The sequence below is a fragment of the Mchenga conophoros genome, linkage group LG3 (genome assembly GCF_057382185.1).
Source record: "Mchenga conophoros isolate Kocher_MC1m ecotype Shallow Benthic linkage group LG3, M_conophoros_male_GT1.1, whole genome shotgun sequence".
Taxonomy (NCBI): Eukaryota; Metazoa; Chordata; class Actinopteri; order Cichliformes; family Cichlidae; genus Mchenga; species Mchenga conophoros.
The window spans coordinates 35536242-35552912 of NC_140528.1; the positions used below are offsets into that span (position 1 = coordinate 35536242).

At 40.6% G+C, this 16671-nt stretch overlaps 1 protein-coding gene across 1 annotated transcript; it reads left to right on the forward strand.

The window, feature by feature from the left end:
* The first annotated feature begins 1870 nt into the window (after window positions 1–1870).
* LOC146578378 (uncharacterized) lies at window positions 1871–16636 on the forward strand. Its single transcript, XM_085258953.1, has 9 exons — window positions 1871–2038; window positions 5311–5661; window positions 7729–8061; window positions 8134–8229; window positions 8915–9241; window positions 10560–10889; window positions 14756–15082; window positions 15337–15660; window positions 15747–16636. Exons 1-9 carry the CDS (start codon window positions 2008–2010, stop codon window positions 15836–15838), a joined length of 2211 nt encoding a protein of 736 aa, XP_085115079.1. The 5' UTR covers window positions 1871–2007; the 3' UTR covers window positions 15839–16636.
* The last annotated feature ends 35 nt before the right edge of the window (window positions 16637–16671 follow it).

The following is a 16671-nucleotide window of genomic DNA, read 5'->3' on the forward strand; positions in this document are numbered from 1 at the left end:
CATAGTGTCGAACAACCTTTGTACAGTTAAAGCCAGCAGTTACTACATGACGGAAACACCAACGTTATCTCTTTTATGTGTTTATACACAGGTCACGCTGATTACTGAACAAAAACCCAAAGATCAGATGTTAAACAGATTTATTTGCTCTCTCTCCTCCTTAAACATGTTTTTAATGTTAGTTATAATTCAGAATTGGCGACTGAAACACGTAGGACACATAAGAACATCAGGAAATAAAACATCGATAAATATAACCTCAGTAAAAGAAGTCAGCGGGGGTTACTACAGCTGTGTACCGGGGCCTGCGCTTTGTCGGTGGGATTGCTTGCGAGGCGAGCGGGTCTATCCCACGCTTTGCCGTGAGACTGGGACGACATCTCCGAAATCATCGAAACACTTTTGCAAAGAGGCTGTATCTTGACAAACCGACCAGACACATGAAGATTAAACCACTACATTCTCGGCTAAAAAAATATTAAAACGGTATTTGGTAACACACAAACAGGGTTTTTCAAAGCTCAGTTCTGTTAGCTTCCACATGCCGGTTGTTGTGTGCTAGAAACAATGGCCACCAGGCCAAAGCAATGGTTTTGACTCGATCAGCGTTAACCCCGCCCCCTGAGTTTGATAAAATTATTTCATGATGAGAGCCAGGCGCCAGGACTGCCAAAATGAAATAAATAAATATATCATTAAATAATTAATTAAATGTGTCAATAATTAATTAAAATGTGAAATACATAAATAATTAATTAAATGTGTCAATAATTAATTAATTAAATGTGTCAATAATTAATTAAAATGTGAAATACATAAATAATTAATTAAATGTGTCAATAATTAATTAATTAAATGTGTCAATAATTAATTAAATGTGTCAATAATTAATTAAAATGTGAAATACATAAATAATTAATTAAATGTGTCAATAATTAATTAATTACATGTGTCATAACTATTTATTTAATTAATTAATTCCAATTTTAATTAATTATTGCCACATTTAATTAATTATTTAATGGTGTATTTAATTAATTCATTATGGCAGTCCTGGCGTTCCATACATAAATGCATACCTTTGCCTAATAACGAAGGCATAAATGTGTTTGGGTTCCCCCCCCACGTTAAGTAATCCGGGCGCTGCAGCTTTAAGCAGCTGTGCGCGCTCCCGCGGACGGCAATCAGTTTCTGGCAGACAATCACATTTTGGCACAACACCGGTGTCGTGCCAAAGTAGGTATCCCCGACAGAATTTGTTTCCCCTGTGCTGGGAGCAGGAAGTACTGATGTTTTCATTTTGTGAAAAAGGGAAAAATTAGCATCGTTACGTTAGCATTCAGTTTGGGGGTTACAACAGAAAATTATATATCAGATGGGATTATTTTAATAAACCATTAACATTTTGGCTGATAACTATTTTTATTCTCCTGTAACTTTACTCTATAAAGAGCTAAATCCTCCAAAGTTTCAGGAGTAATGCGTCATAATAAGAAGTGTTTGTGAACGAAAAATCAGCAATGTGGGACACTGTTTGTCCGTGATTTACACAGGGGGAACAAATTGTGGCAGGATCAGCCTGATATTATTTGTGTCCCACTATAACTTCGTTGTGTAAAGAGCTAACATCTCCAAAATGTCAGGAGTAGTTAGTCATTACAAGAAGTGTTTGTAAACTAAAAATCAACAATGTGGGACCCTGTTTGTCCGTGATTTGGACAGTCCAGCGTGTGCTCCCGACGCAGGGGAAACAAATTCTGTCGGGGATACCTAGTTTGGCACGACACCGGCAAACGTAATAACCAGTTGATCTGGGGGACAGGACACCGGGAGTTTCCGTGAAACCGAAAGTAAACAGTTGATATGTTAATAACGAGTGTTACGCCCTCCATTGTCTTTTATCGACGGTTCCCAATATTTGTATGAGACACAAATCGCAAATATTAAGAGCAACAGTGAGAAGTGTTTGGATTTGTGCAGGTTGCGGTTTCTTGCAGGAGGTTGAAGATGCTGCTGTTTCTCCTGCTCCTTATTAGCGGTAAGAAACTCTGTAAACAATGTTTATCTTGCACTCAGACCGAAGTTTGCTCATTATCGCAAAGGTAGATACGCGCAGTGCGTGAGATTACCGATTTAATGATGTGTGGCTTTATTTACAAAAGAGTAAGGGATGGTGTGAGAAAGTCTGGACCGACAGACTCAGTGCTTTGTGTTGGAAGTTTGAGCCTGGGGGAAGCTAGCCCGGTGACGCAGGTCATGGCTGCAGGTCTGAGATAAAAGGCTTTGATCAGATAACCCTCTACATAACAAAACCACCATCATTCTCAGACAGGAGAAGGAACAGGCACTGGAGTGGTCACCTATATCTGTTACTGTTCACAAAGTGTGACTCAGTGGGATACCACCAGTTAAACTTGAAAGTTGTTTTCGTTCTAAAAACTGTGCGGATGGCGGATTGTTTATTTCCTGGTTAATCTCGCATACTCTGATCCGGTCACCGGAACTTTTCCCCTCTAAAAGCTGGTTTTGATTTCACCAGGAATAAGTCTGTTTATTTCTTATCTTTTTTTAATTCCCGTGTTACATACCAGTGTTTTACAGTAAATGTTACTTTCTATTCCAAATGAAAGTAAAAGTAATGCTTATCATAAGCTACATAAGAATAGTGTTATGGCCCATCTAGGCGCGGCCAGACCACGTCTGCAACATAAAAGGTGATCCATCCCCGTCCAACCACAAGCAGCACGTCACACACTTAATACTTTGTGACAGTGATTTATTTACAATAAGTGCAGTTAAACAAAGGAAGGGAGCATATCATAACTTCAGGGTGAACCCAAGGCCAAAACAACAAACAAAGGGTAACCTATCTCAGGAATAAACACAACTTACCTACTCAAAAGAGCTAAACCAAACGACAATCACTTTCCTCCCTGCCTAACAAAAACAGGAGAAAACTGATCAAACAAAAAGGCGGTCCACCCCTACATGCTCTTACATTAACATAATATTTTGACACAGTGAACGGTCTGCCGGTTGGGTTGGGCCGGGGATGAATGAATTGGCAGTCCCTGGCGCTCTCTTCTTATCCGCTGCCTCCCAGTCCTCAGCCAATCGGTGTGAGCCATCCACCCTGGATGCACCAATCCCGGAGGAGCACCTGGACACTCAAATTTACATATGATTACGATCAGTTGTAACAATAGACATAAATAATGAAATCGGGATAAACTTTAAAATCCCTTTAAAAGCAGCAGTGTGACGTTTAGGGTTCAGCTGCAGGTTTAACAACTGTTCAAACCTATCAGGTTTTGGCAGGAACTGGGAAACACACTGTTTATGATGGTCATTGCAATGATTTGTGTCTCAGTCAGGTTTGTTCTCATGAATGATGGTGTGTGAATTGTGGTACAACATTATCTCGTCTCCTTTCATAAAGGATGCACCATGTCTGCTATACTGAATTAAGTAATAAAAGAAACATTTTAGTATTTAGAGGACTGTCATCTTATGTGAGGGGCACTTTAATGTTCAAGTGCAAGCAAACAAGAAAACACCCAGAAATATTTCTGAAAATTTAGTTTCTTTAGTTTCGTTTAGTTTTTAAAAAATGTAAAATACTGCATAACAAGACAAAACTGCAAATGTAAATGCATTATTTTTCACTCTTAACGTACTGAAGCATTTTAATTAACAAACTACCAAATAAACAAATTGGTACTCTCTTTCTGCCATTGTCTGGCCAGAAAGAGATCTATTTATTATAAAATACATTTATTCATATATTCACATATATATAATGCAGATATATTTTTTAATATATCTTTATTTTAGAAAGCACTTTAAAACAACCACAGCTTACGCAAAGTGTTTTACATTGGAAGTAAATAATAAAATTACATAATGTGTAAATAATAGCCAAATGAAAGTAAATTAATTAATTAGTGTCACTTGTTATTAAACCAGCTATTAAGTCTCACTGAGGTCAAAAGCCAAAGAATAAAGTTGGGTTTTAAGACGTGTTTTAAAAGTGGACAGTGAAGGGGCCGCTTTAACGTGCAAGGGCAAGTTATTCCATAATTTAGGAGCGACGATAGAAACGGCACTGTCCCCTCTGAGCTTCCTCCTGGATCTCGGTACTTCCAAGAGCAGGTGGTCAGCTGACCTAAGAGACTGATTCACAGATCAAATTTCCTTTGAAAATGTCATTTCTTGGTGTAGATATCACAACAGGACATCTGAAAACACAATAACATGGGAAGTTTTAAATGAATTATGAAAACTATGTAGTGGTGTGGAGTGAGCACACGTTAACAATCCATTAAAATTGGTTCTAAAATTGGTTCTTTAAGGTCAACTTAATCATTCATTGCTCTAAAATTGACAAAAAAAATAGTATGACTTAAAATCTATGATTTCTACAATAACATGTCAAAGTTTACCTTTGAATTCTCTTTTAAAGGTCAATATATTGATCTGAAGGCAACAGTGATAATAATGTTGTATAGAGCTCTTTACAGTTGCAGCGTTTGGTTGTATGCATATGGGAAATTATATATTGGAATTCTAAATATCACATTACTTTGAACTTCACACCTCTTCTTCAAGGTCAGATTTTCATAAAATGTATTTTTTTTCATTAAATCCCTGCTTAAAATTCTGCTGTCTTTGTTTTGTTTTGGCAACATAAAGGAAATGAGACTGGCATATAGGGATTATAAATATCACAAAAGTGTCGGTGAACATGTGACAATCAGTCCTTGTACAGGATGGACCTTTTATTACTAACAACTGACTGAAGCCTTTGAATGTTTCATGTTAGCTGCTCATGATTGAAGGCGTGGTATATTTCTGACTTTAAAGTGTCTGGCAGAACTGTAAAAAAAAGTAAAACATAGGTGTGCATTCAAATGTACAGATTAAATTAATTACCACTGTCTTTTGCCTCACCAAACTTACTTTTAAGTTGTTTGAGGTCAAATAACAAAATCATCTAAGTTTATACAAACAAATTACACAAAAGTCTAACTGACCATTTACATTTACTAGATCTTACAATAAATATGTTCAGTCATTATTTATTCACTGATTACATTACCTTTACAGTAACTTTACCAAGCACAGGTACCCATTTCACTCTGTTAAACAAGCTGATTAAAGATTTTTTCAGTCTTACTGAGTAAATTTAGATTTCATAGACAGATTAACTGTAAATAGTTCTCTCTCTGGTCCCTGAAATTTACCATTTGGACACAGACACAAACCCAAAGCATGCAGTTAACCGTGGTTTCTGTTTGTGTGTCCTCACAGGTTCCCAGCATGCCCTGGCTGAGGTGGTGGAAGTGTATAAGGAGGCAATGTCCGTCTTGGTGCCCTGCCAGTACTCGGGTATTCTTCCTGAGAAGAATCCCACAGTGATGTGGACTCGTAACGATCTTGATCCCAAATGTGTTCATCTGCGACTAGAAGAAGGAGATGATCTCAAAATGCAAAACCAGCGTTACAGGGGGCGCACATCAATGACATCTGATGCTCTGGAAACTGCAGACTTCAGCCTCACCATCAGAAGACCAGAACTGAGCGACAGCGGCATCTACACCTGCTCCGTCAGTGATGGAAGAGAAGAACTGGGACAGAGAAACATAGAGCTGAAGGTCAAAGGTCAGAAAGTAACTGCAACTGATTAGTAAAAAACCCTATACTGGGTAAATGATACAATCTGATTTAGTTCATTTATATTTATTTTTATTTTCTTAAAAAAGGGTATCAAGTGTTTGTGGCCGGTCTGGCCTGACACTCAGATTGCCGTGTTCTCTGTGTTGTGTTATGTGTAGGATGAGAGGAGTCAACTCTTGCTTTCTCAGCTGTTCACATAAAAACAAATTCAGCAGAGCAACTTCATATGACTGGGCTTCTGCATGCACACCTTTAAGAAAGGGAGAAGAATAGCGGACCACATGAGAAACCACCTGCATGCTCCTATGACCAAACCTTAGTTCGGCAAATTAGCATGTTACAGTAAAGTGCTGTACGCGACAGGGAAACAACAACACACTAAGAACATCCAACAACACTGTGAGACAAAATGCATAAGCAGAACAATGTCTAAGGAGCTTGGAAAGAAAAGCGTCTGGACTTCTTTAAGTTTCTTGAAGACATTTCACCTCTCATCTGAGAAGCTTCTTCAGTTCTAAGGTCAAATGGTGGCGAGTCAAGATCTCCTGGGTCTAGGGATGGATTGCCCCTCCTGGTACCAGGACCTGGGGCATAGAGTATGTTTGGGGAGTGTGATTGTGTGTACAGTGTTCATTTCTGTTTGTCCCCACTTTGGGTGAATGCTAAGAATTTGTATGTGTGTGCATGAGGGTGGGAATAGATGTTTGTGTCTGTGTGTGCCTCTTTGTCTATGTTTATATGTCTGGATGGTTCTTAGACTCAACTTCTCTGAGTATATCAAAGGCCCCCCTGGTTTGGGGGCCTATCTCCCGCCATCACACTCCCTGCCATTGGCTGATGTCATCAACTGTTTGTGCATTGGTGGTCTCAGCATCATGCTGGGCTCTCAGGTATGTACTAGCTCACTGGCTTGGCGGGGCCTGGTTGGTGCACTTGGCTCGGTCAGGCCTCTTCCGGGGAGCCCTTGGACCTTGGCCTATGGGCCGGAGGCTCGGTCCGGTCTGGCACAGCTGGCTGCTGGCAAAGACTATGGGCTTCTGCACCATGACTGCTGGGTGACCCCCCATCTGGAGCTCTCCTCAGCTGCTTCCAGTATGGTGGCATAGCTGCGCCTCTGGTGGTCCTCCTTGGGCTCTTGTCCTCTGGGGGACCTCTACATGTCTGGAGCCTCGATCTCCTCCATGCCTGCTTCATGGGCTGGGGGGCAGGGCTATGGCTCCTGACCCCTACCATTAGACACTGACATGGTTGTTGCTGTAGTTTCTCTACTGTCATTTTTGTTTTTGTTTGTGTCCCAGAGTCATGTCCAGTCTAATTGTAATAACTTAAAAAAATAAAGATTGAATAAACTATGACAATTAAGTGGACCAGTATAGCAAAAAGGTCTACTGCGGAAAGTAAATCTGTTGGGCATTTTTCTTGACATTCAGACAATAATTTTGATTGCTACAATGCCAGATAGGACAGGGAATGTTTTATATATGTGTGTGTGTTTGTGTATGTATATATATACACACACATACTGGGCTCTAGAGTGCAACCAATTTGGTCAGAGCCATCAACCTCTGAATGCTGAAAAAGCACAGTGTATCCAGAAAACATATTATATACGGTGATAAATGCACTGTCCAAGTGTCCCCTGTCCCCAATGCCTTTCAGCGGCAGGCAGCAGCAAACAGGTCATCAGAGAAGGCTGATGTGATGATTAAGTTTAATATTATCTACAATATTGCCAAAGAGTGCCAAAGCACTTTAAGCACAAGCACAAGATTGTTAATGAATGCAAATCATTAGGTAACGGCCAAGCAGAAAAAAGGTCATTGTTTATTTTGCTGATTATTTTCACTGTTGATTGGATAGTCCGTCACACTGAATTACCGGTGGGATTTTCCACTCTGCTTTCATTAAGGATGTTCCACCATGCAGATACTTTTGGGTTGCTTCTTTCAGTTAGAAATGGACAACTGGAATACGCCCTTTGTCACAGGTCAATGATTAAAATATTTATATAAATGCTTCTACAGCTACTATTTTGCTGTATTGCCCTCTCAGACCAAGAGGTGGAGATAAAAGTGGAGGAAGGGTCACACTCAGTCATCCTGCCCTGCAAAACAACACCTGACCTGCCTGATGACACGAGAGTGGAATGGACTCATTTGGATGTAGAACTCATGACGGTCCATGTGTATCCAAACAGAAGTGAGAACCTTAAGAAACAGGACGACCTTTACTGTGGTCGCACAAAGATGAACAAAGACCTGCTGAAAACTGGGGATGTCAGTCTGACCCTGAAACACCCCACAGAGAGAGACAGTGGAGGATACATCTGCACCGTCTACAGGGACAAAGACATCCTGAGACAGAAAGTAGTGCTGCAGGTCAAAGGTCAGTGATACAAAAGGTCAGAGTATAGATGCAAATGAGAAAGTAGAGGTGATTTTCTTTTCCTCTCCACAGAACCATTTCCATCCTGGGCCATAGCTCTGATGATTCTTCTGGTTCTTCTTGTTTCTGGAGGTCTTCTATTTCATTTGCGACACTATTTCATGTCAGGTGAGTGTCTCCTACTACACTACCCATAATGCCGATGGTCAGCAGGTGTCCTCTGGTGGCTCCTTGACTGTGGCTCACACAAACTTGTTCCAGAAGCTGAAAGAGTTGAGAGTTACAAACAGCTGATACAGAGAGCTGAAGAGAAACTTCCAGGTTTGTTCCAGAAGTCAGAAAACCTCCTTCAGACTCAGTCATTGATCAGTGAAACAGCTCCACAACATGACTTTACTAAACAGTGTGTGTGCTTCACTGCATTGATCTGACACAGAGGCTGCATGTGGACAAGCTGTTCTTCTTCTGTGGTGGTAAACAGCAGCTGACATAGAAACATGTGCTGACAGTAAATGTTGCAGCAGCTTCAGTAAATGTTCCTCCTTGAGTTGTGCTCAGTCATGTGGTGGAGAGCTTCAGATGTTCAGACACATGAGAGCTTCATGGTTTCTGTGCTGATGTGTGTGAGACATGGCCGACTGTGGAGGCTCAGTCTGTCTGTTCTTCTTCATCCAACATGTCTGCAGCACTTTACAGGACGCTGCAGACGAGTTACCAAAGAACGAGTCAGGAACACATCAGCAACAAACTGAGACACAATCTGACTGAGACTAGAAGAGAAGGAGGGGACAGGGAGGTCATGTGACCATCACAGCTGCTGCTGACGTCATTATGTTGTGCTTTGTCCTCTCAGTTTACCAGGTGGTGGTAGATTCAGGGGTGGAGTCTGTCCAGCTGCCCTGCAAAATCATTCTTCCCCCAACTAACAATGCTAAAGTGGAGTGGCAGAACAGAAACAACAGGAAGGTCCACGTCTATGAGAACGGCTCTGATCAGCCTGGAGAACAGGACGAGGTTTATAGAGACCGAACAAAGATGAAGAGAAACTTACTGGAACCTGGAGACTTCAGTCTGATCCTGAAATACCCCACAGACAGAGACACAAACACCTACACCTGCACCGTCTACAACAGGTTACGAAGAAGCCCAGTGAGGAAAGATGTCGAGCTGATAGTCAGAGGTCAGTGATGTTGATACAGATCAAAGGTCAGAGCACTACTTTGTTTTTATTTTGCATTTCATATGATACCCAGTTGTGAACTATCCATAATTCATGGCGACTGCTGGGGAACTTCCCATCATGCACTGAGCATATCTTTTTCTCTCTTCACTCTCCATGTTTTCCAACACCACTTGCATTAATTATTAATAATCACAAAACTCTTTTACTTTCACACAGTGGGTCTTCAGTGCTGTCTTCCTGCACTCACTGCCAACCTGTTATAACTGCACCTCTGTGAGACTGGTTCTGTTGGAAGAACGTCCTGTTAAAAGGAAGTTTCTCCTTGCCAATGTCACCAACTGGTTGCTCATAGGGAACCTGATTTGGTGGTCCCTCTCCAGGGCATCTGGACTCTATTGATGATCAATGAAAATTAATACTAAGTTAAGTCAGTTATTGAACTGACATCAGTTTCAGTTATTACTGGGAGGAACTCTGTTATATATATCTTGGAGTCCAAATTACTAAAGAGACTTTCTTTACATGCTGATAATTAATTTGCAATCATGGGATGCTGAATCATTTCTGATGGAAATACAAGATATTTAAGCATATGTGGATCTAAATGGCTATGACAGTGATGGGTTAATTTTCATAGATTTCAGCTCTCCTAACTACACCTATTTGTAATTTCATCTCATCACATTTTTTTCACATATTTGGCCTGAAGGGAGAAGAAAAAGGCCTGACAGAGCAAAATGGTTAAATAACAAACTTTAATTTAAAAGGTCTCCACACAAGGAGAGGGCAACACACAACCCTGCACTACTGACTACCAGCAGCAAACTCCAAACTGCTCCCAATATGAGAAACTGTAAAAACACATCACCGAGGTGTTCCATTCTTTGGGCTGGGTCTCCAAAAACCCTTGAAAGTAGATCTCAGCTAGCCTTTAAAATGTTTGAAGACTAATTGGTGAGAGAGAGCCAGGTCCAGAGTCGGGGAAAGGAGTGCCAGATGGGGGAAAAAATGCAAGAGAGAGAGAGTGGGAGCACCACACAGATACACCCACCTAGCCCCATAGTATGTAACAGAGCCAAATCAGGAACTTTCAGACTAATCAGGAGATAAAGGTTTGGATCTTAAACATTGCTATCCTTACAGCTGAATATATTTATTAGTGAAACTGGTGCATTGTTTGGTTTGATCAGTTTAAAGTCTTTCAAGAAGATTCAGTGAGTTAAAAATCAGGGTTACCATATTAGCCATCTAGCCGTGTTATGCCATGTTGTTACTGCTTCTGATGTCATCATGTTGTGCTTTGCTGTCCTCTCAGTCCCCGAGGTTGTCAAAGTGGATTCAGGGGCGCATATTGTTGAGCTGCCCTGCAAAGCCAAAGTTCCCCTGCCTGAAGATGCAAAAGTGGAGTGGAAAGACAGTGATAATGACAAGGTTCACGTTTATCAGAACGGCTCTGACCAGCCTGATGAGCAGGACCTGATTTATAGAGACCGAACTAAGATGAATGAAGACCTGCTGAAAACTGGGGACGTCAGCCTGACCCTGAAGTACCCCACAGACAATGACATAACAACCTACACCTGCACCGTCTATAACAGAAAGGGAACTGTCCTAATGAAGAAACAAGTGATGCTCAAGGTCAAAGGTCAGTGCACACTTAATAACAGAAGTTTGGTAAAAGTACATTTGTTGGACCTACATCTAGAAGCTACATTTACCTTGAAGGGTGTTGATCACGTACTTTGATTTAAAAATAAACAAAAACAAACAAACAAAAAAAACAGAATGTCATATTAGCCCTGGAGGCCTAGAATTTACCACCCACACCCATTGCAGCAGCTCCCCTCTTGTTCAGTGCTTTTGGAATTATGATTGGGTTTAGTTTAGAGGCCTGGAGAGTAGTTTGTTAGTTTTAAAAGGCTAAAATAATCTGCAACAGCTATTTACTACGGAAGAGGATTAGGGACAGTGGAAAAAAAACAAATTGGCGCATTTTTGTTCCCTTTTCCAGAATTCCGGAAAAGGGGGGTAAAAAAGACATGCCTGCTTTTTCCCCCCAGTAGCTCTAATCTCTTCCGTAATTTATATTAATGTGGGTTGATACTCAAGTTTTTACCTTTACTGTTTCACAAAGGGTTAAAAAGGGAATGTCCATGTTTTAGACTCTTTGAATGAAGGATTTCATTAAAGAAGTTTAGCAGGAGCAAATCAAAAGCAGAATCAAACAACAATAATTCCAAAACCAAGTCACTTAATCACACTTATCTATTTAACCTACTCTGAGCTAATGTTGATTTTGTTATGATCTTTATTCTGTGCTAAGTTCTTTAAAGTTATATTCCAGTAGGAAACAATGCAGATGCAAATCCTCTTGAATTTATAATCCAACACGGTAAAAATGAGTAGAGAAAAAGTAAAAAATGCAAAGTGTTCTGTCTGTGGTTGTTCCTCCTGCTGTACTTGGTATATTTTATCATTGTGAACTCCTACAATCCAGTCACATGATTTCTTCTGCTCATTGCAAGAACTAGCCCCAAATTTTCCTCATGTGTTCATTTGCATCACTCCTCTCTCTCTCATCCTGTTTTTCTCTGAAAATCTAATCATTGTTGACATCATCACCTGATGTCTAGCCATACCTTATCATTCGTAATAACTTATAAACCAAACACTAGGCATTTTGTGCAGTGTAACCTTTAAACAGTTGAGGAAACAGGACATGTGGAAGTTAAGGTACTGTACATGGCAGGTCTACAAAATGAACACTATCCGGAAGTAAAATCCTGAAGAACAGAAAATCCAGCAGGAATCTGGCAAAACACCTGAGAGATCCATGTGGACTTTCAGTTAATCCATCTACTGTTTGCCTGTAAGTCTGAAATGGCCCCACTGAACACTCGGTGGAGGCTCTGTTAAGGTTTTGGGCTGAAGTAGGCTGTATTACCTAACAATACATAAAGAGGCAACTACTTAAAGAGGTCTTGAAGCGACTGTTCTTGTAGTTTGGTGCAATAAATATAAATGAAACTGAATTGAATTTAATATTTGGTATGACCACTTTTAAAATCGAAAATAAGCTCGATTTACTTCATTGTAATTTCAATTGACGTTTTAACTGTGTCAGAATTTTTAAAACTCAAAATCCTGGCAATCCTCCTGGCACTTAACAGCGTACACTATGTTACTCTGTGTCGGAGGACCTGATCCTTGGGGTGAATCAATTTTGGGCACAGTCTGTTTTGGAGTTTAAAAGCCACAGAGATGCAGTGTTTAGAAAAAATGTGTCTCAACTGCTCCGATACTCCTGACACGGGATCACAACAGGTTTTCGCTTGGGCAGCGGTTGTCCTTCTCGCCTGGAGCTTTCTTTAGGTGTCTTCCCATCTTTGACAAATGTCCAGCTGGAATAACCACATTTACTCAGGGTCTTCTTGATGTGCTGTTCTTCTGCTTCCCTGTACCACAGTTCAAGTGATCCGTGAATTTTGGTATGTCCAGAAATTTCAGTTTTCAGGCCCCTCTTCTGTGGAACCAGCTTCCAGTTTGGATTCAGGAGACAGACACTATCTCTACTTTTAAGATTAGGCTTCAAACTTTCCTTTTTGCTAAAGCATATAGTTAGGGCTGGACCAGGTGACCCTGAATCCTCCCTTAGTTATGCTGCAATAGATGTAGGCTGCCGGGGGATTCCCATGATGCACTGAGTGTTTCTTCTTCACTCACTATGTGTTAATAGAACTCTCTGCATTTAAACATACCTGTTATTAACAGTGTTGGTCAAGTTACTTGAAAAAAGTAATCAGTAACTAATTACTGATTACTTCCCCCAAAAAGTAATCCCGTTACTTTACTGATTACTTATTTTCAAAAGTAATCAATTACTTAGTTACATAGTTACTTTTTAAAAACACAATTTACAACCTGAATAGGTGATAAAGCGATAGGTCTTTCAGCCCAATTCTACTTTTTCTACATAATCCATCATACAAAATGTAATCAAATGGAAAAGTCCCTTTTTAAAATGTGTTTTATTAGTTTTAATCTTTTAACTTTATGCATCAAGCAAAAATTTAATTATATGAAACATTCTCTGACTTGAATAAATTAGTTTAACATTTAAACCTATTTTCTGCACATTCCAGCACATAAAATAAAATATTTTTTGTGTTTACACTCACTCTTTCAAATAGATGCAAGTAAAACACAGCAGAAAATAAATAAAGTCAAAGACTAGCGGTCCTGTTGCTCTATTTTCACCTGTAAAGCAGGAGTAGGGTAGGCGGAGGGTTACCCTGGTGCAGGTGTGCCGCGGTCAGTTGAAGAATCCGCGAGTTTCTCTGTGAGTTTCCCATTACGTCGTTGCGCACTCGGTGCTTTCTTGGAAGTTTAGGGGTTTTTTTCGCTGTAAAAAGAAGTTTTCTTCCCACGCACGATGGACGCTAATGTTTTTGTCACTTTTTATGGAATCAAACTCAAAGTAAGGTCAGTACTTCCACGCTTTAAACGCTGCACGCTCATACTCTCTCCCGTACTCGATATATGATCCATTGTTGATCTGCACACAGCTGTTGTCACTAACGGCGCACTTGCTTACGTCACTGTCGTGAAACATTCTCACAAAAAATCACGGTTTTAGTAACACAGTAACGCAGCGTTCCTACGGGAAAGTAACAGTAATCTAATTACCGTTTTTGCATTAGTAATCCCTTACTTTACTCGTTACTTGAAAAAAGTAATCCGATTACAGTAATGCGTTACAAGTAACGCGTTACTCTGGTTATTAATGTCTTTCTTTCTTCCACAGCATGTCTTTATCCTGTTTCCGCCCCTCCCTGAGCCTGGTTCTGCCAGAGGTTTCTTCCTGTTAAAAGGGAGTTTTTCCTTCCCGCTGTTGCCAATGTGCTTGCTCATAGGGGGTCATATGATTGTTGGGTTTTTCTCTGTATGTATTATTGTAGGGTCTACCTTACAATATAAAGCACCTTGAGGCGACAGTTGTTGTTAAAATTTAATTGAATTCTTTCTATGATGAGAATGTACACATCCTGGACAGGGAGGAACGCTGGTTTGAGCGCGGAGTCAAGGAGGCTATTTATGTGAAAAGGGAAAGACCATCTCTGAATCGAGGAGGGGCCTAAGGGTACATCTTTCGCCATCTTACAATGCTGTGATTGCAGCCATTCCCCAAATCTCTGTGAATGGTACTCATAGTCTTTGCCAATCGTCATGATTATGCATATCAGGGATCATAAACTGACCTCCAGCCCATCGTTCCTTCAGTGATCTGGTTTCAGTCATTATGCAAATGTACTGTTTATAAGATTGGGGAAACCTGCAGTCAGCTGACACTTGGATTAGTTACAAAACATTTCTCCCACTGAAAATTCTACATCCAGATGAACAGAATCAACTTTTTGGGATATCCATAATATTTCCCTTTATCCAGGAAAAAACTGTGTTCAGTGCTGTTGCTGTCTAACCAGCTCATGTTGTTCTTTGATGTCCCCTCAGTTCACCAGAAAGAGGTGCATTCAGGAGAGGATTCTGTCGAGCTTCCCTTTAGTATCGAACCTGATCTGCCTGACGGAGCTAAAGTGGAGTGGACAGATAAGGACAACAGGAAGGTCCAGGTGTATCACAACACCTCTGACCTTAATGAATTACAGCATCGTTTTTACAGACACCGAACAGAGATGAATGAAGGTCTCATCAAAGCTGGAGATCTTACTTTAACACTAAAATACCCCACAGACTGGGACAGTGGCATCTACACCTGTACTGTCTACAACTGGTATAGAAAGATCCTGATGAAGAAACAAGTGGAGCTGAAAGTCAAAGGTCAGTGTCGTATATACAAATCAAAAAAGTCAAACATGACTTATGTCCTGTCTTCCTCCACTCACCCAAACTGGTCACGGCAGATGACCCTCGCCCCCACCCAATCACTCAATCAGCTCTAAAGCTGCTTTATCTTTTAGATTTCTGTCCTCTGTTATGTTCTACTGTGCTTCTGTACTCCAGCTTTCTCTACAACTGTGAAATCCCGCTGCTGCTGTCTCTGTCAGCTCATGTTGGGTTTGTTTTCCTCTCAGTCTGTCAGGTAGAGGTGGAGCAGGGGGCGGAGTCTGTCCAGCTGCCATTCAAAACCACAGAAAACCTGCCTGAAGATGCTAAAGTAGAGTGGAGACACTATGAACCATTCAGGACCGTTTATGTGTATCAAAACGGCTCTGACCAGCCTGACAAACAGGACCAAGTTTATGTGGACCGAATACAGATGAATGAAGACCTGCTGAAAACTGGAGACCTCAGTCTGACCCTGAAACAGCCCACAGTGAGTGACAGTGGAGAATACAGATGTGAAGTGGACAGCACACAGATCTACAGATACAAAACTGTGCTGCTCAAAGTCAAAGGTTTGTGTGTGTGTGTGTGTGTGTGTGTGTGTGTGTGTGTGTGTGTGTGTGTGTGTGTCTCTGACTGTGTTGTGTCTCCTCTGCAGGGAGAGTTCAGGTCCAGGATCAAACAGGGGACATCAGGAACAGAAGCAGCTCCATTGATCCGACTCCTCTGATGGCTGATCAATCAGTTTGATCTGTGTGTTCTTTGATTATTGATCAGTGATGTCAGAGTGGAGTCAGTGTGATGTTGTTGTTGTGTGTTTGAGACTTTTAGTGTCCATGAAGGTCTCTGCTGCCGTAGATCCTCTGAACTGTGACAGAGGTCTCACTCTGGAGGAAACTCTCAGCACTTTCATTTTATTTACAGCACTTGAGATTATTTATTTATTTATTTATTATTGATTATGTTTTGCATTTTTATGCCGATAGAGAGATTTTTTTTTTTTAAACTAACTTGGAAAAATACCAGTTTTAAAAAATATCTGCAGCATCACATTAATGTAAGCGTGCCTTCACTTCAGTCACAATCATGGTGTCAACGTATTAAAGTTGTTTGTCTCAAACTGACCTGTGACCAGCTTCACTCAGTGTGAGCTGTTGATTATTTCTCTTTGTTTATTAGTTGGATCTGCACACAGAGGTCAAGACTGATATTTTTTACATTTTGTATTTTTATAATGATAAACTGTGAAGTAAAAACTTTGCCCACAATCACAGTCTTCACCAGAGTAACATCAAAGCAGCAATCTTTAGCCTACTTCTTTGCCAAGTGTCCGCCATAGTAAATCCAGTTCACTGTGTATTTCTGCCTTACCCTTGTACATATTACCCCAGTCCCAAGTATACTTGTGTAGTTAATTCCCATGTGATCATTGTTATCACTGCCTACACTTAGTCACTGTTTCACTCCACCTGTATATAGCAACTGAACTCCACACCAGTGAGTATTCACGTTTTTCACTTTTTCACTAATAAATACCTGACACACACATCTGGTGCCCGTGTTGTATCTGTTTTGGGTCTATA

Coding starts and splice junctions, on each gene's coding strand:
- LOC146578378 (XM_085258953.1), top strand. CDS start 2,008: ATGCTGCTGTTTCTCCTGCTCCTTATTAGCG. Junction 8,230..8,914: donor GCGACACTATTTCATGTCAG/GTGAGTGTCTCC, acceptor TTGTCCTCTCAG/TTTACCAGGTGGTGGTAGAT. Junction 15,083..15,336: donor AGTGGAGCTGAAAGTCAAAG/GTCAGTGTCGTA, acceptor TTTTCCTCTCAG/TCTGTCAGGTAGAGGTGGAG.